Source organism: Marmota flaviventris, chromosome 10 (genome assembly GCF_047511675.1).
Source record: "Marmota flaviventris isolate mMarFla1 chromosome 10, mMarFla1.hap1, whole genome shotgun sequence".
Lineage (NCBI taxonomy): Eukaryota > Metazoa > Chordata > Mammalia > Rodentia > Sciuridae > Marmota > Marmota flaviventris.
In genome coordinates, this window is record NC_092507.1 from 35,606,753 (window position 1) to 35,631,809 (window position 25,057).

The window sequence follows — 25,057 nt, forward strand, 5'->3', positions numbered from 1 at the left end:
TTTATAGTCTAAAGGGAATGATTCAGTACAGAGACAAAAATTGTTGATCAAAAAAGAAGACAAGATCATTCCTAGAGTGATATCCTCTAATAGATTAGAGGGATAGGACAGGATCCAGCTTACAAATAGAAATGTAGATCCTGAGCCAAGTACAGTGACGTACACGCCAGTAATCCCAGCAATTCAGGAGACTGAGGCAAAAAGGTTACAAGTTCCAGGCCAGCCTTAAAACTTAGCAAGGCCCTGTCTCAAAATAAAAGCACCCCTCAGTTCAATCCCTAGTATTGCCAAAAAAAAAAAAAAAGAAGAAGAAGAAGAAAGAAAGAAATGTAAACCTGGAACAATCATCCACCAGAATAAAACAAAAGCAGATTATTCACACTAATATGCAAATAGGTTGATATCTAATGGCAACAGGAGTATGAAGGAGTTCTCTTCTGACTGAGTCTAAATTCTCAGTGAAAGAGGAAGTTAACTTCTTAAATAAAAGAGGGGAAAGAGTTATTGATTTAAGAGGAAAAAAAGAATGTGTGAAATTGTCACCTAAGAAAGTGGAAGGATGAATGAATTATGGAAATTCAGAAATTAAGCTGGGTGGTGGCCCACTTAAAGTTAGCAGTCAAGAATTCAATGTAAGACCAGTCAGTATGGCTTTTTTTTTTTTTTTCCCTAAAATTGAGCTGTCCAGGTATAGGCAGGGAATACATGCAAAGTTGAATTTAAGAAGTATTAGAATTTGTCTAGGTAACTATAATGCAGGGAGAGAGGAGGATGTTTTTGAGAGTTCACTCACAAAATAATTTTTTGTTTTGAGACAGACTCTCATTGTTACCCAGGCTGGCCTCAAGCTCCTGGGCTCAAGAGATCCATACTTTAGTCTCCTGAGTCACTCGGACTACAGGCATGCACCATTATGCTGAGCTCATTTTTTTTAATGTATCTATTTTATCTTCTTCTCAGCCCTCTTTCCTCACTAAGAATATACACACAAGAAGTTAGAGGCCATGTCTGTCTTTCTCATCATTTTCTTTGTTTAGAACCTGGAATACTATGGGTACTCAATAACTATTAAATTATTAAAGAATAAATCCTACTCTAAATCACCACTATTTCTTAATTTATAAAAGCCTCCTTTACAGTATCCTACCTCTTTTATTCTTTTTACTAAAATTGAGTCTGATCACAACTTCCCTGCCAAAAAAAATGCAACAGTTCCTGCTGCCTACCTATAATATTAAATACAAATTCCAAATTTTAGAATTCAATGACCCCTTTCCAATCTTCTATCCCCTATCACTTCCTCCTCTTTACATACTTTACCCTCTAATCAAATGGGACTCTATTTCACAAAGCATATTTATAATTTCTTATCTCTATATCTTTTATTCTACTGTAATCTATTCCTGCAACTCCTCCCCTAGTTTCTCTATATCCAAAAATTTCCCTTCTTCAAGCTACAATGCAAATGCAATTTCTTCCATGGAGGCTAGCTTTTTATATTCTCTTAACAAAATAAACCCTTTTCTTCTTTCAATCCCCAAAGCATATTATTTGAACCTCTCCTATTATTGCAGTTCATTCAAAGCAGTTTTCTTAATCCCTTTGTCCTCAGTAGCCTAAGTGATCCTTCAGATCACTTTAATTCATTGTTGGATGCCCTGCAGACTAACAAGTACTGAACTATTAGCATTTATTAAATTCAGTTAACACTATTACTTTTCTTCTAGCAAGATCTATCAAAACTCCACTCAACTATTATTTTCTCTGAGAACCCTCTTTGTCTTTCTCTTATTTAATCTGTCCATTCAGATTATTTACTGACCATATACTATATGTCCAATTGTTATGCTAGATACATGAAAATCTTAAAACATTCTTGTCAATGTATATCAACTGATGAATAAACAAAATGTTTTATATATACAATAAAATATTATTCAGCCTTAAAAATAATGATATTCTGATATGAGTAAAGCTTGAAAATACTATGGTGAAGAAATAAGCCAGACACAAAAGGTTTTGTATTGTATGATTCTACTTGGGATATTTTAAATAGTCAAATTTGTAGAATAATGATTACCAGGGGTTAAAGGAAGAATTTGATATAATACTTAGCATACTGCATTAAGCTACAGTGTATTTTTTATCTTTTCCAACAACACACTTGTATTATAAACTTTTAAACATAAAACTTTGCCTTATGCAGATCCATATTCCCAATCCTTGCACAGTAATTAGTATATAGATAATCCTATCTATTTTACAGCTGGTCAATAATAAATAACTTAAAAAGAAAGATGCTAGCTCCCCATATCCAGAAGATCACATGGCTCTTTTTGAGAAATACTATTCAAGGAGTTTCTTTTATTTTGAATTGATTTTTTAAAAAATTAAATGACAGTGGAATGCATTACAATTCTTATTACACATATATAGCACAATTTTTCATATCTCTGGTTGTATATAAAGTATGTTGACACCAATTCATGTCTTCATACATGTACTTTGGATAATGATGTCCATCATATTCCACCATCCTTGCTAATTCTCTATCCTTCACTTTCCCTCCCATCCCTCTGCCCTATCTAGAGTTGGTCTATTCCTTGGAATTTCTACATCCAGAGAAAGCCAGTTGAATTAGGAAATATTAAAGATCTCTTCCAGTTGTAGGACTCCAGCATAAAATTTTCAAGGTAGCTCAAGACTAGAAAGCAGTGAGGAAGATACTTTGCTTTTCCTAAGAAGTACTACAACTTCAGGTAAGTCATACAAACTCTGCAGGCTTTTTCTCATTTGTAAGATATAAAATTGTTGGGCTGGGGTTGTGGCTCACTGGTGGAATGCTTGCCTAGTATATGTGAGGCACTGGGTTCAATCATATAAATAAATAAATAAATAAGTTATTAAGCAAATTTTAAAAAATAAAACAAAATAAAGTTGTTGCTTTGGGCCAGGGTTGTGGCTCAGTGATAGAGCACTTGTCTAGCATGTGTGAGGCACTGGGTTCCATGCCCGGCACTACATTAAAAAAAAAAAAAAAAGACAAACTAAAGGTATTGTGTCCATCTACAACTAAAAAAGTATTTTTTAAAATGTTGCTTTTAATTATGTATAATTAGGAATCTAGATGTAAAACAGCATCTTCATGTGGTATTTAAATCATTTTTCAAAGCTTTTTTTAGCCAGGTGCAGCGATGTACACCTGTAATTCCAGCAGCTCAGGAGGCTGAGGCAGGAAAGGAGGATCCTGCAAAGCCAGCCTCAGCAATTTAGTGAGGCACTAAGCTCTCAGTAAGAACCTGTCTCTCTAAATAAAATATTTAAAAAGGTAGGAACGTTGCTCAGTAGTTAAGCACCCCTGGGTTCAATCCTGGTACCAAAAATATATATATATATATATATATATTTTTTTTTTTTCCAAAAATCAACTTTTTTCCAAAGCCAGGCACAATGGTATATGACTGTAATCCCAGCTATTGAAAGATTAAGGCAAGAGAAGCACTTCAGCCCAGGAGTTTGAGGCCACTCTGAGCAACAATAACAAAAAAGGACTTGAGGTATGACTCAGTGGTAGAGTGCTTGCCTACCATGCATGAATCCTTGGGTTCAACCTCAAGCATTGCTAACAAAATAAATAATACATACTACAAAAACAAATTATGAATCTTTATTATAATTAACTATTTTAATTATTAAAGTTAAATATGGATATAGAGCTAATGCAGTTTTCTTCACCATTTTAAATATATATTCCATCTCGGGCTGGGGTTGTGGCTCAGCGATAGAGCACTCACCTAGCACAGGCGAGGCCCTGGGTTCATTCCCTAACACCACATAAAAATAAATAAATAAAGATATTGTGTCATATTAAATATATATATATATATATATATATATATATATATATATATATATATATATCCATCTCTTTAAGTATAAAAAAGCCATACATTTACCATTTAAGAGATTCTAATGTTCCCACATAAAAGACATGGCACAGGCTGAGAACTGCTTTATCTTTTACATGTCTTTGTCAGCCAAAATTATGCTGAGTTGTACTTTCTAAAGACTGCATTAAGGGATTGGGGTTGTGGCTCAGTGGTAGAGCACTTGCCTAGAATGTGATGAGGCCTGAATTTGATTCTCAGCACCTCATATAGATAAATAAATAAAAATAAAGGTCCATCAACAACTAAAAATATATATATGTATAAAAAATATTGCATTAAGGAAAACAATAGAGTTATTAAAGGGATAAATTCATCAATAACCTTAGGCTATTCCCATGATTTCTACACTTCATTAATAAGGTCAACTGTATTCTTCTTATTCCCTTACTTAGGGATTTAGCCTTTTCATTTTTTGTTATATAAAAAAAATTGCCATTTTTATATAAATGTTCAAATATGGGGCTGGGGATGTGGCTCAAGCAGTAGCGCGCTGCGCTCGCCTGGCATGCATGCAGCCCGGGTTTGATCCTCAGCACCACATACAAACAAAGATGTTGTGTCCGCTGAAAACTAAAAAATAAATATTAAAAAAATAAAAATAAAAATAAATGTTCAAATATTAATGTACAGAAATAAAATTTTTTAAAAAGAAAAAAAACAACCAACTGAAATTTATGTATCTGAATTAAATAAAAATATGAAAAAATATGCATATAAATAACTCAAATAAAATACAGAACTCTCTATAAACCCTGAACTAAAATAATGCTAGGAGAACACTAGCCAAAAGACTGAAAAGTACTTACCTCAAAGTCAAAGTATAATCTCCCTGCATTTTTGTTGAGGCATCTCGGACCAAGAAGGTACCATCTGGCATATCCCGTAATTTGTCATTTACCTCCTCCCTGAAGAATAGAATTACAGGAATTATAGAAAAAAGTGAAAACACTTAAGCATTAGTTGTGTTCACATGATATTACTTAGACTAGTTGGAGATGGTATATTTAAGGTTATAGAATCATGGAGACCTCCAGAAGACATTTAGTTCCTTGCCCTAGTGTACTCCTTCTGTTTTGATTTTTAGTGATGTGAAATCTAACTCTTCCAGATTTCAGCTACCTAAGGGGATAGTACTTTCAGTAAGCATTTAGGGCTTTCTTAGGCAGGTCAGGGAAAACCAGCAGCTGTTTAGAAAGGTTATATTTAAGCCACAGTGGCAGCTATTTCTAAACTGAGGGGAAAATTCACTTAAGTTCACAATCTTTCAATATGATATTCTCTAATTTAAATTTATACTGACAATAAATTATTTTTGCAGATTGGTTTAGTACTTTAAGGAATAACATTATAACAGTCAAAGAAATGGTAGGACATAAAAGACCACTAAATTATACCATATGATCTTAAAATATTAATTTAAATGGCATTAAATACAATAGATCTCTTTATTGTCTACTACAAAACTTAAAATGTTTGATCAATTTTAATATGAAATATATACTAAGACCTATTCAAAAAAATTAAACACAGAATTACCAAATGACTCAGCAATTCCACTTCTGAGTTTATATGCAAAATAATTTAAAGGATTAAGATATTTGTACACCAATGTTCATAGACGCATTATTCACTATAGCCAAAAGATAAAAATAATCCAAACGTACATCAAGTACACATATCTAGATAAATAAAAATGTGTATATATCACATTAGGATATTATTTATTTTAACAAATATGATTCCACTTATATGCGGTACCTAGAGTAGTCAAATTCATAGAAACAGAAAGCTGAATGGTGCTAAAGGCTGAAAAAGAAGAGAAAAGTGAGTAAATATTTAATAGATACAGAGTTTCAGTTGGGGAAGATTAAAAGTTATAATAATATATGATAGTGATGTTGCCTAACAATGTGATTGCACTTAATGCCAGGGAACTATATGCTTAAAATGGTTAAAATGGTAAAGGTTAAAAAAAAGAAAAAGGAGCACCACTTTGGTAGTGGGAAAGAATAGAGAAGAGAGAAGAAAGGACAAGGAAGACAGCTTCAACATGGAGTTTGATTTGCCAAAAATAGATAAGAAGGGCTGGGGTTGTGGCTCAGTGGTAGAGCGCTTGCCTCAAATGTGTGAGGCACTGGGTTTAATTCTCAGCACCACAAATAAATAAAAAATAAAGGTTCATAAACAACTAAGATGAATAAATAAATAAAATTTTTAAAAAGATGGATAGGAATTTTTAAAGAATAAGATATATTAGATAGGAAAGACAGTAGAATGAATTGGACATTACTTTCCTATGTTCATATATGAATACACGACCAGATCTCCACATCACGTACAACCTCAAGAATGGGAAGTTACACTCCATGTATGTATAATATGTCAAAATACATTCTACTTTCATGTATAATGAAAAAGAACAAAAAAATTTAAATATATATATTAGAGACCCATTAAAGTTTAATAAGGGAAAAAACAACAAATAAAAGAAAAAATAATGTTTAAATTAAGAAATATACACACACACACACACATACACATATTTTCCCTCAATTGGTTCATAATTATACAAAACCATATTTTACTCAAAAAATAAATCTGTCGGGGCTGGAGTTGTGGCTCACTTGCCTGGCATGTGTGAGGTGCTGGGTTCGATCCTCAGCATCACATATAAATAAATAAATAAAATAAAAGATCCATTTACAACTAAAAAACATTAAAAAAAAATCTGTCCTAGAGTCCAATTTCTCAAGTGAAGTATGTGAATAGTCTGTATCAAAATCACCTAGGGACGTTGGTAAATGCAGACTCCTGGGATCTATGCAACTGATTTTTGTGCATGCAACAATTTTGGAACCATTATCTTATAGAGAAAGTAAAGTATCTAAAAATATTTTTAATTTTAAATCAAAGGTAACTATACTAAATGTGTAAATTTCATTCATTCAGAAATCTATCCTCTTTATAGTATTATAAAAAATTAAGCCACACTCTTAAAGATTTTCATGTCACTTTCATGGGCAGAAATAAAGACTTTTTTTTAAATGTTCTCACAATATTTAAAGTGCTAATCTGTTTAAGTGACAACAGGTAGAGTATTAAAATGTTTTAGCTACCAATTCTCAAAAATGAGTTTTTAAAAACTGCATTCAACCAGGGATAATGGCAAATGCCTGTAATCCCAGCAACTCAGGTGGCTGAGGCAGGAAGACTATAAGTTCAAGGCAGTCTCACCAATTTAGAGAGACTCTGTCTAAAAAAAAAAAAAAAAGAGAGGACTGGGGATGTACCTCAGGATAGAGCGCCCCTGGTTCAATCCCCAGTACCCAACTCCCGCAAAAAAAAAAAAAAAAACCTGCATTCAACTATAGTAAAATTCTAATTACCTGGAAATATCTCCCCAGTACCATTCTGCATCCTGAAGAGAAATGGAACTGTCCTTCATTCCATTTGTAACTGCTGAAGTCATTGGCTTAGGTGGCTTTGGTGGAAGAGCTGGAAGAGAAATGAATATAGTTTTGCATATGTAAATTATTTTTTGTTTTCTAATTTCCTCAGAGCCAGCTTTTTTCTGGGTATAGACCCCAGGTGCACTTTTTTTTGGGGGGGCGGGGGGCACCAGGCATTGAACTGAAGGGCACTTGACCACTAAGCCACATCCCCAGCACTATTTTGTATTTTATTTAGAGACAGGATCTCACTGAGTTGCTTAGCTTTGAACTTGTGATCCTCCTGTTTCAGCCTCCTGAGCTGTTGGGATTTCAGGTGTGTACCACTGCACCAGGCCCCAGGTACACTTTTACCTCTGAACTATATCCCCACCCCTTTTTCATTTTATTTCATTTTATTTTGAGACAGGATCTCACTAAATTGCCCAGGCGGACCTCAAATTCAGGATCCTCCTACCTCAACCTTCCAAATTGCTGGGATTACAAACCTGTGCCAGCAGGCCCAGCTCAAGAGCAGTTTCTTAACCAAGAAATATTACAATTGAAATAGTTAGCCTGGTGCAGCAGTGCACACCTGTAATCCCAGGGACTCGGAGGCTGAGGCAGGAGGATAACTAGTTTGAGGCCTGTCTCAGCATTTAGTGAGACCCTGACTCAAAATAAAAAAATAAAAAGGGCTGGGGAGGTAACCAGGTACTAGAGCACCCCTGGGTTCAATCCTCAATACCTGGGTAAGTGAAAATTTTTCAAACACTTTTCAATCAAATTAAGTGTTATTTTATATTTAATGTTATCCAAAGAAGGAGTCATTTTGGAACTCTACCAATAATTGCCTGAAACGTAAAAATCTCAACATATTTACATTTTTTCTTCCTTATACAATATTAACTTTTAATTCAGTAAAACTGCATTATTTTCCAAAAGACAAAGTAAAGCCCCTTCCCAAATGATTCGTTCAAAAGCTACTAAGTAGGGTGAGCATGGTAGCATACACCTATAATCCCAGCAACTCCGGAAGCTGAGACAGGAGTCTCACAAGTTTCAGGTCAGTCTCAGCAATTTAGACCCTTCAGCAACTAGTGTTTCAAAATAAAAATATAAAGGGCTGTGGATGTAGCTCAGTGGTAAAGAGCCCTAGGGTTCAATTCCCAGTTACAACAACAAAGTACCATCAAGAAACTAAAATCACAAGCAGTGGGAGAAAATTTTTGAAAATACATTTGACAATATATCTGTAAATATTTTTTGAAAAACACCTGAAGAATTCTTGAAACTCAATAATAAAGAGCAAATGGCCCATTTTAAAAATGGGCAAAGAATTTAAATAGATAATTCTCTAACTAAAAAATGATATATAGATGGTCAACAAGCACGTGTAAAGAGGCTCAACGTAATCAGCCATCAGAGAAATGCAAAACCACAATGATACCACTTCACACCCACTAGGATGATTTTAATAAAAAAATACAGATAATAACAAGTATGAGTAAAGATGTGAAGAAATTGGAACTCTTTTATTTATTGGAACTCTTTTATTTATTTATTTGTTTGTTTGTTTTGTACTGGGGATTGACTCGGGCACTTGACCACTGAGCCATATCCCCAGCTCTATTTTGTATTTTATTTTGAGACAGGGTCTCACCGAGTTGCTTAGTACCTCACTTTTGCTGAGGCTGGCTTTTGAACTTGCGATCCTCCTGCCTCAGCCTCCTGAGCCACTGGGATTATAGGAATGCACCACTGTGCCCAGCTGAAATTGGAACTCTTATTATACTGTTGTTGAGTATGTAAAAATGATGTAGTCTCTTGGAAAAACAGTCTGGCAGTTTCTCAAAAGGTTAAACAAAGAGTAACCATATGACCCACCAATTTTACTCCTATGTACATACCCCTAAAAATGAAACATACATGCACACAAATACTTGTACATGAATGTGCACAGCAGCACCATTTATAACATCAAAAATGAAAATAATTCAAATGTCTATCAACAGATGAATAAACATGATGTATATAAAATATGTGTACATTAGAATATTATTTGTCAATAAAAACTGAAGTACTAATATATAATACAACATAAATAAACCTGAAAACATTATGCTAATGTTTTGAAGCCAGTCATGAAAGACCACATATTATATGATTCCATTGTCCAAAATAGACAAATCTATAAAGCTAGAAAGTAGATTAATGTTACCTAGACTAAGGAGCTAAGAGAGAATAAGAAATCACTGCTAATGTAAACAAAGTTTATTTCAGGGTAATGAAAATGTTCCAAAATTGGTTGTGGTGATGACTATACAACTCTATGGATATAATAAAAATCCTTACATTATCCTATGTGAGTGGAACATATTTTATGTGAATTATATATCAATAAAGTTGTTAGCTAGACACAGTGGAGCACACCTATAATCCTAGCTACTTAGAAGGCTGAGGTAGGAGGATTGAAAGTTTGAAGCCAGACTGAGGAACTTAGCAAGATCTTAAAAATTTTGGCAAGATTTTAAAATTTAAAAAAAAAAAAAAGGAAAGGAAAAAGAAAAAAGGGCTGGTAATACAGCTCAGTGGCAGAATACTTGCCTAGCATGCACAAGGTCCTACATTTGATCCCCAGTACGAAGCCCCCGCCAAAAAAAATTAAGAATCAGATTTAGGTACTTTTTAAAACCAAGAATTTATGGCAGATCTCAGCCCTCCTCATACTCTTATCCTGGGACGTGTGCTTAAATATTATGTCTCCAGTCTATGCTGGGGCACATCTAGTTTTACAAATCAGAGGCTGTCTCTGAAGGATAGACTGAACTTTGTAGCACTCTGCTTTTGAAGGATGATTATTTTCCCACACCTCACATAAAACTCTGGGCCTCTGTTCTCCCTTAGCTCTATTTTTCCTAAATGGACTGCTGTCCCTTTCCCACACCTTAAAATTGATTTCCTTGTCTCTCTTATTATTCTATATACTCATCTACTCCCATAGCTTCAAACAATTTCTAACTTCTGGATCTTTTCAGACTAGCAATTGTCTAACAAAAGACACATCAGGCATTTATTCAATAAAATATATTTTGAGCACTTATCAAGTGTATCAAGCACTGTCATACGTTAAACCACTGCTTCTCACATTTTAATATGTGCATAAATCTTTCAGGGGCAGGGATCCTGTTAAAATGCAGAATATGATTTGCTAGGTTTAGGATGGGGCCTGGGAGTGCATTTCTAACAAGCTCCTAGTGATGCTATTGTTGATGGAATATCTCTTTTAGAAAGTTTCTTTGGGGTAAAGAAAAAAAAAAATCATTCAGGTGGAGTACAGTAGCTAAAATATAGTAAATACATGTAGTTCTTCACTCTTTCTGTAAATCACTCCTAAACGGCAATAAAATACATTTTTAAAGGTATAAAAACAATATTAAAGAAATTAGGAAATAACAGATAATAGCAACACAACTTTAGTACAGGAAATGCAATGAGATGAATTTGACTTGGTAGAATGCAAAAAAAATGAAGCCCAAACCTAAATAGAGAAAATCCAAACAAAAGCAATCTGTTCATACCACTATACTCTGAAAAGACCAGGAAATGCAGGCACAATGTATCTCTGAAAAGAGGTTTAAGGATGGGGCTGAAAACAGAAGAACTGGCTGAGGGTATTGAAAGAGCAGTTAGGCCCTCAGTTTTTCTCCCCAACACTATCAAGAAACCAGGCAGCTACCCCCATTACCCTCTAGACAAAGGCTGCCTGTCAACTCACAAGTCCGAAAAAACAATGAGAAAAACTGGACTCAAGGAACAATAACTACAGCTAAGAATAGGGGTGACCTATTTATTAACAACAGCAGAAGCTAGGAAAAGTCTACCAAACAGCAAATGCCTGAGGCCTCTTTCCTTCCCCTGTTCTCTGAAGGATAAGCTCAAGTTTACACCTCAGGCAGGAGTTATGGAGATATTTTTCTTCGGGAGAAATTTACAGGACCCCAAAAAACGACTTAAAAAATAGATATTTTGGGATGACCCAATGAAAAAGGTACTCATCATCTTATCATCTTTTAGCAAAAGACAAGTTAAGAAGTTTTGCCTACTTGCATGGAGCTTCAAATCTGCCGTTTAGTGTATCTCATTCTTAAATAAGAACAAACCACTTTAAAAGGAAGGAAATTTTGACACATTTTATTGCATGACTGAACCTTGAAGACATTTAGCTAAATAAAATAAGGCAGACATAAAAAGCAAAATATATGATTCTTCTTACATGAGGCTCTCCAAGTAGATGAATTCATAGAGACATAAAGCAATGGCACTTGCGAGAGACTTACAGGAGCAGGGATAGAAATGTTAAATGGATACAGAATTTCAAATGGGGAAGATGAAAACGTTCTGGAGATGGATGGTAATGATAGTTACACAATGTGAATCTACTTAATACCACAGATCTTACATGTTTAAAAATTGTTAAAATGGTAAATTTTGTTATGTACATTTACAACAATATTATAAAAAAAGTTTTAAACACCAGACATTTGAGGAAGACAAAAAAGAAAAAGAAAAGGTATTATAGAGTAAACAGTCAAGGAGAAGAAAACTTCACAAATACACAAAAATGGTATAACAATCTCAGATATATAAGAGGAAATACTACATCTATGAAACACACACAAAGTCTATAATGAATTACATTCAAAGAATAAGAGCACTTAATATATTCAAGTTATGGCAGATTTAAAAAAAACTCAATTGCCAAGCTGGCAGATAAAGTGGAAATCTCTCAGGAAGTGGAACAAAAAAAGAAAGTAATGAAAAATAGGAGAATCATCCTAGAAAAATCCAGTACTAAACTACAAAGGAGTTATAGAAAACAGGGAGCAAAATATTTAGGATAAATAAGGAAAAATTTTTCAGAACTGAAAAACATACATTTTCATAATTAAAATGCCCACAGAGTAGGCCACACAATGAATAAAAAAGACCCAAAACAGGGGCTGAGGTTGTGGCTCAGCGGCAGAGTGCTTGCCTAGCACGTGCAAGGCCCTGGGTTCAATCCTCAGAGCCACATATAAATAAATAAATGAATAAAATAAAGGTATTGTGTCCAACTACAACTAAAAAAAATAATATTTAAAAAAGTATATCCCTGTAAAATTTCACAACATGAAGGAAAAAGAAAAGGCCTTGGGATTACAGGCATGCAACACCAGGCCCAGCTAACATAGTTTTACTATAAACTTTGTGGTACTCTTTCTGAACTATAAACTCATATTGCTTTGATAAACATCAAAATTAAATTAAAAGAAACCTATGGTTTATTCTAAGTCCACCACTTAAACCAGAGTTAGTAAATCATCTCACCTCTCTAAGCCTTAGAAATGATATGTTGAAACCAATAGGTTAGGAAATTCTGATTTTTATGTTTTCAGAAATTTTGCAAGCCATTGTCATTAAAAACTAAATCAGGACTGGGGATATAGCACAATAGTAGAATGCTTGCCCAGCATGTGTGAGGCACTAGGTTCAATTCTCAGCACCACATAAAAATAAATAAAATAAACGTCCATCAACAACTAAAAAATTTTTTTTAAAAACTAAATCATATAAATTCATAATAAATTATATAAAAATAAAAGTAGTAAATACTTAAAACTCATCACTTCATTAATATTTTGCTATATTAAATTGTACCTATGCTTTCAAGGTTATTTACATCTGTTGTATTTATATAAGGAAAATACTTTATGCTATGAGGCATCTCTTTGAAAATTTGCATTATACATGTTGCACTGGTAGTTTGAAATCCACTACCATGGGAACATTTAGATTTTGGAAATCAACAATGTTACACATCAGAGTTTGATTTATTATTGTATTGATTTTGTGTGGAACTTTTCTAACAATAATACCTTGGCCCAACTCCCTGGAGATTCAGATTTAGTCAATTCTGTATGAGATAGACACTGATTTTTGGTTTTCCAATACAACTAGCAATTCTGATATTATACTAGGATGGGAACCTCACTCCTAACCCCACAAAAGTACTCTGACTTTTTATCTCTACATCTTTCTCACTTACTCCAATACCTCCACAATTCTTTCACTTCATTGAGATGACCATTATTCATTACTTACTTTTTATTCTATGCTGGTATTTATTTTTATTCTATGCTGGTATTTATTCATCTCTTTTGCCTGTCTTATTCTCCCAACTGCACCTGCCTGCCAAGATCCCAAACATATAGATCATTTTCATACTTCTTCCACCATCTTCAATTTGGTTTCACTAGTAGTAGTCTCCAACCATAAGTGGACCCTCAACACAATCCACAATCTTTCCCTAATTTTCTACTCCCCATTCTTCATTATGGCTACTTCAAACCTCTGCCTTTTCAAACATCATTTTATACTTTCTTAACTCATCTTTGGCAGACCCAGATCACATCCTATGAAATATAGTGTGAGCAGAGTTACTTCAGTTTCCTGCCATTCATCTATAAATGTATGTGCATCTACTCCCATTTTTTCTTTAATATCTAAATTAGTCCCTCTAACAATGTTCTAGATCTCATTTCCTTTCCACCAGAGGGACTATAGTCCTCTAGCACCCTATGATTTTTAGTCTCTCCTGCTTTACTGGAAACTTTCCCAAAAGCTTATAAATATGCTCAAATCACTCAAATGTAGTCCTCTAAAACAAGTGATTCTTTGGGGTTATAAACTCCTTTTGAGAACTGATGAAAAAAGCTTTAAAAGTCTTCTTTCAAAAAAATTGCATATACACAAAAATGAGCATATAACATGTAATACTGGAGAAGTCTACAAATCCCAGGTTAAGAATACATACCTCACCCATTTCCTTCATACCCAAGCTTTTTGCAAAGAGCCAAACATTGCCTCTTTGCACTTGAATTCCCTCCTGAGTACATCACAATCTTGCCTCCCAACTCCAACCCCCACTCTTGCCAAGGTCACTGACCATGTTGCTAAATTCAGTAGATATTTTTCAATCATTATCTGTGATATTTGATACTGAAACACTCTCTTTACTCAGTATCTGAGATCCTACACTTTTAAAAAATATTTTTTAGTTATAGATGGACACAATACCTTTATTTTATTTATTTACTTTTATGTGATGCTGAAAATCGAACCCAGTGCCTCACACATGCTAGGCTAGTGCTCCACCACTGAGCTGCAACTCCAGCCTGACCGTAAATTCTTTATAGTTTTTCTACTTCTGGTCATTCTTTCACAAGCTGCTTTCCCCAGGCAAGTTGGAGTATCATCAGGAATTTATCTTGACTTCCTCTTACCCCCCCCCCCCGACTCTACACTAAACCCATAACAAACTAGCAATCCACAGGGCTGATTTTAGTGGTCATAACTGTACTGTTCTGACTTTAAAATAGGTACTGTCTCCCCACACCCAGAGTGTTTTGATTTACCAAAATTCAAAAATTGGAAAATTCCACCGAACAGAGTGGTACAATCCAAGAGACTCAGAAGGCTGAGGCAAGAGGATCGTGAGTTCAAAGCTAGCCTCAGCAACTTAATGAGACCCTGTCTTAAAAAAAAAAAAAGCTAGGGATGTGGCTCAGTGGTTAAATTCAATCCCTGGTACCAAAAAGAAAAAAAAAGGGAGGGGGGAATTCCATATCGAAATCCTCATCTCTGGCTTTTCGGCTTTTCTTTCCAAAAATTTGGCTGGGCAAGGTGGTGGTGCACAACTATAATCCCAAATAGTCTTGAGGTTAAGACAGGAAAATCACAAGTTCAAGGCCAACATGCCCAATTTAACAAGACCTTGTCTCAAAATAAAAAGGGCTGGGGATGTAGCTCAGTGGCAAAGTAAAGTACCTTGGGTTCAACCCCAAAACCACACACATAAAAACCTGGGAGATCAGGATAACCTGAGCTCATACTGTCATAAGGCAATAATTACTCCCTATGGTCTCCCAGACACCTACAGCTAAGTATCAGTTGCCATTTTCATTTTGTTGGTATAGCATTTTTAAAAAACATCCAGCCTGTTTCACTGTCTTCCATATAAACTTGGAACACTACATTCTGTACATTTTTCTGAGGTAATTTCATGCTGCAGACTTCCAAATTTTATTAGTCACCCAATTCCCATGGGGCTAATTCGTACATGTAATTCATGCTTCAATATCTTTTTAGGGAACCCTCTTATTTATTCCCTCCCCCAGCAAGACTGAAGTGCCCCCATTTGATTCTTTTTTATTTTTTTATTTGTTAGTTGTATATGGACACAATGCCTTTATTTTATTTATTTATTTTTATGTGGTGCTGAGGCTCGAACCCAGTGCCTCACATGTACTAGGCAAGTGCTCTACCACTGAGCCACAACCCAAGCCCCTATTTGATTCTTTTAAAAGATATTTTTGGTTGTAGATGGAAATAACTTTATTTTTTTTAATGTGGTGCTATGGATTAAACCCAGTGCTCTCACACATGCTAGGCAAGCACTCTACCACTCAGCCACAACCACAGCCCTGCCCCCATTTGATATTATAAGCATTACCTGCTGACCCCTACTGTCATACTTCCCAGTCTGTACTAAAATAATATCCAATTTTGTCTACATCCTCTACCAAACCACCAGCTCCTAGCAAGCAATGTATACTATACTAGATACTGTAACCTCAGCACCTAATATAGTACCTAATACGTGACAGAATCTCTTTAAATATTTTGTTGAGTTAGTAATGAAACTCCTGAATGTACTTACCCATCTTAAGCTTATCAAAGCAAATAACATTGTCATACCAGTCTTAGTAAAAAGATTGCCATAAATATTCCTCCCTAGTAAGGGCACATAATAACTAACATTTATGCTTACTTTTATGTCAGGCACTGTTATAAATGCTTTATATATATTATCTAATCTAATCCTCACAACAACCTTATAAAATAGATACTGTTATAACTATGTTACAAATAGAAAATCAAGGCACAAAGAAGCAAATAAGCTAATAATAATAAATAAAGTTAGCTTTTGTCCTAAGCCTTTAGCCTCTGAAGGCTAAAGCTATAAAAGGAACCAGCAGTCTTGTTTTGCTCCCAGAGGCTGTCCTTTTAACCACTTCTCAGATTGTCTTTCACTTGTACAGAAACGGATGATCCTTTTGTAAGAAAAAAGAAAAAATTAAATGTTTGAGAAGATTCTTTTGAATGAAATTAGTCAAAAGTCAACATCCCAAAGAAATGAAATAATTAGGGAAATGTTCAAGCATGAATATCATAATGAGTTTTGATACTGTAAGCATGCCATGAGCAATTCTTATCTGAATGGAAAGTAAAACCTTACATGAAATGCTGTATATATGCATATTCAACATATACTTTTAGATTAATTTGGAAACCTTTAGTTTAAAATAAACATTATCCAATAAATTCTTACAAGTAATAGAGAATGCTGCTTTAAAGCAGCCTTATTAAATTGTAACAACTAGGTAAACTGAAAATTCAAATTGATTGAACTGGGTTTCTAAGAAAAGAAATTTGTGCTTAGAATGTAACAAATTCTAGGGGCTGGAGTTGTGGCTCAGAGGTAGAGTCCTTCCTTGCCTGGCATGTATGAGGCCCTGGGTTTGATCCTCAGCACCACATATAAATAAATAAATAAAAGATAAGATCCATTTACAACTAAAAAAAAAAAGAAGAAGAAGAATGTAATTAATTCTATAACAATAGGCAAAAGTACTAGTCCTTTAATCAGGGACCTGGGTTCTAGTCCTGGATTTGTCAGAACCAACTAAGTAAGGCTTTGGAACAAATGGTACTTTTTGTTTTAGTTGGGGTTTTTGTGAATATTAATAATCCATCTCCCTTTCTTTGGTAATAGTATCCCAACTTCTTCAGGTAGATTCATCTTCCCCCATCTACACATCTCAGCAAATCCAAGTTTCCTTCTATTCCCTGATCCAAGAGATGAGAGCACAATCTAAATGCAAATTGGATCTTTTCTATGGAACTTTGAATTCTGAGCAAAATGATGCAAATGACAGAGCAAGACTCAGAGTTCTAGCTAGAGCAATTAGGCAAGAAAAGGCATCCAAAATGGAAAGGAAAAAGTAAAACAATATTTGCAGATGATATGATCCTATATATAGAAAAATCTCAATGAACAAAAATAAAACAAACACTAATACAGCTAATAAACAAAGCTGTAGAGCTTCTTTGCCTCTCTCAGCCTTCACAGAATTGAAGAGTTAAGGACTTCTCTGGACAAGCTTTGTCATGGCAGGTTTGATCTTCTATCCAGACCAATAAAACTTTCTCTATACCAAAAATAAGGTTGTTTGCTTTCTTATCATTCATGAGTTCAGTGCAGCAGCCCTTTAATTTTCTTCAACAACTTTCTTTTCCTTTGCATTCACAACTTGGCTAACTATTTGGTACAAGAAGCCTAGCTTCTGACGTTTCTCAGCTTTCTTAACATGCCTTCCTCACTAAATGTAATCATTTCTATAATCTGATTCAAATTGAGAGACATGTGACTCTTCCTTTTACTTGAACATTTAAAGGCCATTGCAGGGTTATTTATTAGCCCAATTTTAATATAGTTGTGTTTCCAGGAATAGGGAGGCCCGAGAAGAGGAAGAAAGATGGGGAACGGAAGGACAGTGAAGCAGTCAAAACACACAAAACATCTATCAATTAAGTTCAGTTTTATATAGGCAAGCTTTGTGATGCCCCAAAACAATTTTAACAGGGCTGAGAGGATAGACAGCTCAGTGCAAGAGCATCCTTGGGTTAAATCCCCAATACAACAACAACAAAAAAAAAGCGTTGGGTACAGAGGGAGAATAATTTTTTCAACATATGAGATTGGGATAACTGTATATCCATATGCAAAAGAAATAAATTTTACCTATGTACAGAAATTACATCAAACTGAATCAAAGATCTAAATGTAATAGAACTATAAATCTTTTAAAGAAAATATAGAGGGGAAATCTTTGTGATATTGAATTTGGCAATAATTTCTTGGATTTGACACCAAAAGCACAGACAACAGAAGAAAAAGTAAACTGAACTTTATCAAATTTAAAAATGTATGTATCAAAAGACATTATTAAAATAGAATAGGGCTGGGTGTTAAGAAAAAGAACTTTAAAAAACACTAAAAAGAGGATGAGGTTGTAGCTCAGTGCAGAGTGCTTGCCTCACATGCATGAGGCCTTGGGTTCGATGCTCAGCACCACATAAAATAAATAAATAAAAATAAAAATAAAGATATTGTGTCCACTTAAAAAAAGAAGTGAAAAAAGACTCAACAGAATGTGAAAAAATATGTGCAAATCATATGTTTAATAAAGGTTTACTATCCAGAAAATATAAAGAACTTCTACAATTAAAAAAAATTCAAATCTGGCAGGACTTGAATAGACATTATCTAAAGAAGATATACAAATGGACAATAAGTACAATAAAAGATGCTCAACATCACTAGTCTTTAGGGAAATGTAAAATGAAACCACAAGTTACTACTTCATACCACTTAGAATTAAGTTCTGTTTTATATAGGCATTAGAAAGGCTATTATCAAAATAATGGAAAATAACAAGTGTTGGTGAGGATCTGGTGAATTAAAATGCTTGTGCATTACTGGTAGAAATATAAAATGGTGCAACTTCTGTGGAAAACAGTTAGTTATTCCTTAAAACATTAAACATAAAATTACCATATAGTATAGCAATCTTACTTACAACTGTATATTCTAAAGAACTGAAAGCAGGAACCCAAACAAAAAACTGTATTCCAATGTTCACAAACTTATTCACAATAGCCAAAAGCTGGAAACAACCCAAATGTCAGAAGAGAGAAAATGTGCCATATATATATATATATATATATATATATATATATATATATGAATTATTATTCAGCTTAAGAAGAAATGATATTCTGATACAGACTACACATTCATGAACCTTCAAAACATTAAGATAAGGTAAATAAGCCAAACACAAAGATTTGTATGATTCTGCCAGGGGTGCACGCCTGTAATCCCAGTGGCTGGGGAGGCTGAGGCAAGAGGATTGAGAATTCAAAGCCAGCCTCAGCATAAGCAAGGAACTAAGCAACTCAGTGAGTCTCTGTCTCTAAATAAAATACAAAAATAGGGCTGGGGATGTGGCTCAGTGGTCGAGTGCCACTGAGTTCAATCCCCGGTACCCAAAAATAAATAAATAAATAAATGCAAATAAAAAGGGCTAGGGGTGTAGTTCAGTAGGTAGAGTACCCTGGGTTCAATCCACAAAGGGAAAGAAGGAAGGAAGGAAAAAAAGAAAAATGTAAAGTAATACCACTCTTTTTACTCAGTATGTTTTGGAAATTATTTTTTCCTTAAAAATATTATTTATGAGTCTAGGATGTAGTTCAGTGGTAAACCACTTGCCTCCCAAGCATCAAGATGAGCAACATCCCTAGTCCTTTTTATTTTGAGAGAGGGACTTATGAAATTGTCCAGGCTTCCAACTTTCAAGAATTTCCTGCCTCAGACTCCCAAATTGATGGGATTATAAGCAATTGCCAACATGCCAGCTCCTTTTACTTACTTTGAGACAGGGTCTTGCTAAATTGTAGACTGGCTTCTGATCCTCCTGCCTCATCCCTGAGTCACTGGGATTACAAGGTAGACGCTGCCATCCCACAGATTTTTGTCAGTTTTAATTTCTAAAATAGTTTATATCAACAATATAACTCACACAACTCAAATAATCTAAAACTCTTTAGTCTCTGATAATGTTTAACAGTGTAAAGTGTTCTCAAAACAAAAAAGTTATAAGCCTCAGTGTGTATGTAGCTCAGCAGTAAAGCACTTGCTTAGCATGAGCAGGATTCTGGGTCCCACCATTAGCACAGAAAGGATTGAAAATCATTGATCTACTCCGACCTATATTTCAGAAAGGGATTTTTTTTCCCCTTTTCATTATTGCCCCTTTTTCCAGGTACAAAATGGGTTTTTGGTACAGGCTAACTTATACCCTGAAAAAATGAGAGCTAAAATGAAGAAGAGGCTCATATCCTGATCCTACAATCTACTCTAAAAGCCCTATTTGTTAAAGAACAAAACACTGCTAAGCAAATGTAACACAATAGGCACCAAAAATATTTATTATCCATTCACAGGATATTTCAGTTATCACTAAACCAAACTTAAGTAACATATGCAGAACTAAAATTAAAAACATAAAATTAATCATTCCTGTATTAGGAAAAGAATCTCCTATATTTTTAGCTTAGCTGGCTACTATTGGTTGTTTAATGTTACATATTACTTATTTAAGTTACTTATTTGAAGCAATTAACTAAAAAATATAGGAATTTGCAATGTTCCCTTTATATTTTCCATTCTCAACCCATTTTTTAATTATTTTAATTTATTTTTGTACTGGGGATTAAACTCAATGGCACTTAACCACTGAGCTACATACAACAGTCCTTTTTATTTCTTATTTTGAGTCAGGGTCTTACTAAGTTGCTTAGAGTCTTGCTAAATTGGTGAGGCTGGCTTTGAACTTGTAATCCTCCTGCCTCAGCCTCCCAAGACACTGGGATTATAGGCATGCTCCATCACATCCAGCTCAACTCATTTTATTTAACATATATTTTTTTAGTTGTTGATGGTCCTTTATTTTGTTCATTTATTCATATGAGGTGCTGAGAATCGAACCCAGTGCCTCACACATGCTAGGCAAGTACGCTACCACCAAGCTACAACCCCAGCCCTCAACTCATTTTTTAATTCACATTTACTCTCCAAATAACAAATCCTTTCTTCTACAGATATCCTTGATGTGAAAACTCTCAGCTTAAGCAAAACGTTTCATTCACATAATCATTTGCTGTATCATACTGAGGATACTTAAATACTAAGAACATAAAAAGATTATCTTGTTAAACATTATCAAAGGCGAATGGTGCTGTCAAAGAGAAGTACACAAAAACCTGAAACAGTTCATCAGATGATAAATTCTGACTACCTAAATAGAAAGTTTTACCCACAGTAATATAACTGACCACATCAGTAGAAAGGTATTCTCAATTTCTGAAAAACCTTTTTTTTTTTTTTTTAGTTGTACATGGACACAATACCTTTATTTTATTTATTTATTTTAAGTGTGGTGCTGAGGATCAAACCCAGTGTCTCAAACATGCTAGGCAAGCACTCTATCACTGAGCTACAACCCCAGCTCTCAATTTTTTGAAAACTTAAACCAGCTTTTACTTATTATTATCAAGGAACCAAGGAACAAGAAAAAGAATTCCAGTACATAATTTATGAATAAGTATACTCAAAATGCAGAATAAAATAACTTCTAAAATAATTTCCTAAAGCTCAAAAATTTATTTCCTTTTAGAGGAATAGAAATATAACATGTTAGAACTACTCAGGATGTTAGTGATATAATCATAGATGTAGCAACATACTTAGAAAAAAATGACTGGCTCATTAAGCTACCCGGGGGGGAAAAGAAACAACTACCTTCAGGGAAAAGAGAAAAATGTTATTTTAATTTTCAAAATCTCAATTTTTTGAAAGCCTAAAAATAATGTCATGGAAACAGAGGAGAAAGAAAAAGCTTTTCATCTTTCTAAGATAGAAAAAATGGATAGCTTTTATCAACTTCTTTAAAAAAAAAAAGATAATAATTAAACAAAATTTCTCCCCAGCATCAGAGAACTGCCACATTCAAACCCAGACTTCACTGACTATTTGGCATGCAACACTGAATTACGAACAGTTTTGCTCATGCATGGATAAATGGGATTTTTCCTCACTGGAATGATTTCTATGTAGCATGCTCATTAGTAACACTAACCCTTTCCTATGCCCCAACAACCAATCTGCTTTGTGAGCTAAATCCCAATCCCAAATCAGATGTTGTTGGCAAAACTAATCTCTGAAAGAAAACAGTATAACAGCCAATCATTACATAGAATCTGGATCGTATGTTACTGACGTTGAGACAGAAAACTGCGAAGTTTCCAGTAAGTAGTTTCAGTTGAGCTTCTTGTCTCAGCAAAATTAAAGTTATAATTTTATCTTTGGAGATACATGTATTTTCTTTAAATTATAATATTGATTTTTTTTCTTTGAAAACATAATTTTCTTTTGTTTTTTTAAATTTTTATTTTTGTAGACATGTATGGACAACATGCCTTTATTTATTTATTTTTATGTGATGCTGAGGATCGAACCCAGTGCCTCACATATGCTAGGCAAGCGCTCTGCCACTGAGCTATAGCCCAGCCCCAAAACATAACTTTCTAAAAGACTGTTTCACAACCAAAATAAACAATGATTTCAAATTAGAAGAAAAACTTCAATTAATTTAAAGTTAAAATAGGGGTGGGGGACGTAGCTCAATGTCAGAACTCTTGCCTAACATGTAGGAGGCACTGGATTTGATCCCCAGCACAGCAAAACCAAAATAATAACAATAAAGTTAAAGTATTTAGATTGATATACTAATATGATTTTTCTCTCCCTCTGTACCTCTCCCAAGCTACAGTTCCTTCAGATTTCAATTTTTTTTTTCATTCCTCCCACCACCACCCCCCCCCAGTACTGGGGATTGAACACAGGGGCACTCTAATTACATTTCTAGTCCTTTTATTTTTTATTTCAAGACAGAGACTTGCTAAGTTGCCCAGGCTGGCCTCAAACTTGTGATCCTTCTCAGTCTCTGAAGGTGCATTGTTATAGGAGTACACCACTGTACCAGATTCAATTCATTTTGATTCTGTCTTTTTGCCCACCCACTCATCTGACAATCATAATTAGGCTAAACAGCTTCTTCTGTTAAAAGTTAACAGTCTTGAAGACTCCAAAAATATCGATACTATGACTAATAATTTCCTCCTGATAGCAATGAATTAATTATATGTCAATTAATATATTTTGAATGACTTCTCCAGTTGGGAGTACAGGATGATTAAACATGATATATTTTATACTTACTATACTCAAACAGAATATTGTTTCTTAGCATCGATTACAAACACACAGATGGAACTTTTTTCCCCTAAATACATCCTTTTCCCAGATAACTGATCATTGATAAATGAAAATTACTGGTCTAAAGTAAAAATCCCCTGGCTTAGCCATAATCTAGCAATGCAACTTTAAACAATCCTCTCAAACTCCTTTTCTACTTAACTGCCTAATGATTGTAACTACACTGTCTCTCCCATCTCTAGTTTTTACAGTCTTTTGTATCTGGCCACTAGAGAGACACAATATCCTCAACAGATTTCACTGGAATATCAGAAATTTCATTAATACTTTGCCGGGTTACTAAGGGTCATTCCCAACTGGTAAGCTAAATTCAATTATGAATATCACAAGGTATTTACATGTGTTTTTTAAAATAACTAGAACAGACAGGTGCAGTGGCACACACCTATAATCCTGAACCCAGCTACTTGGGAGGCTGAGGCAGAAGGATCCTAAATTCAAAGTCAGCCTGGATAACTCGGCAAAACCTTGTCTCAAAATAAAATTTTTAGGGCTGGGGATGTGGCTCAAGCAGTAGCGCGCTTGCCTGGCATGCATGCGGCCCAGGTTCTATCCTCAGCACCACATACAAACAAAGATGTTGTGTCCGCCAAAAACTAAAAAAATAAATATTAAAAATTCTCTCTCTCTCAAAAAAAATTTTAAAAATAAAAATTTTAAAAAGGGGGAGGATAGGTTGGAGACGTAGTTCAGAGGTAGAGTGCTTGCCTAATATGTGGAAGGCTGTCAATTCAATTCCCAGTATCACAAAAAATAATAAATAAAAATAACCAGAACAAAAAAACAGCATTAATACATTTTAAAAGTCAATAGTCAATAACAAAACTGAAGCTAAGTAGGATCAGACATACAAGGGAAAGGAGGTAGCAAAAAAATGTATGGAACATTTCTCAACTCATTTCATAAGACCAATATTTCTGATACCAAAGGCAGAAAAAGACAACATAAAGAGAAGTAAACTACAGACCAATAACCCTATGAACACAGACACAAAAATCCTCAACAAATACTATCAATTAATTCCAACAATATATAAAAAGGATTATATATCATAAGCAATTGATATTTATTCCAGGAATTCAAAGTTGGATCAATAAACAAAAATCAATCAAGGCAATAAATCATTTTAATGGAAGAAAGGGCAAAAACCTCCTGATCATCTCAATAGATGCAGAAAAAGTATTTAAAAAATAAACACCATTTCATGGGTAAAAAAAAAAAAAAAACTCAAAAACTAGGACAGAAGGAAATTTCCTCCACCTGCTGAAGAACTTCTATAAAAATCCTACAGCTAATATCATATTTACTAATAAAAAAAACTAAATGCTTTTCCCTATGATCAGGAACAACACAAGGATATTTGCTCTCACCACTTTAATCAACACTATATTTGAGTTCTAGCCAGAGCAATTAGTGAAATGAAATAAGTAAAAGGCATCCAGATTGAAAAGAAGACTGTCTCTATTTCCATACAGAAAATCCTAAAAACACACAAGAAGCTATTAGAATAAAGGAGTTCAGCAAGATTGTAGGATATGTAATCAATATACAAAAATCAATAGTATTTTTACACATGGACAATGAACAATCCAAAATTGAAATGAAGAGAATAACTC

The 25,057-nt window shown here is 34.3% G+C and overlaps 1 protein-coding gene across 1 annotated transcript in view; it reads right to left on the reverse strand.

Moving 5' to 3' along the window:
* Window positions 1-25,057, reverse strand: part of Pik3r3 (phosphoinositide-3-kinase regulatory subunit 3) — a 76,265-nt gene that overhangs the window by 26,835 nt on the left and 24,373 nt on the right. The window contains exons 2-3 of the mRNA XM_027936930.3: window positions 7,337-7,445; window positions 4,757-4,855 (exon numbers count right to left, since the gene is read on the reverse strand). Of these exons, the coding sequence (XP_027792731.1) occupies window positions 4,757-4,855; window positions 7,337-7,445 (208 nt within the window). The remainder of the gene's footprint in view (window positions 1-4,756; window positions 4,856-7,336; window positions 7,446-25,057) is intronic.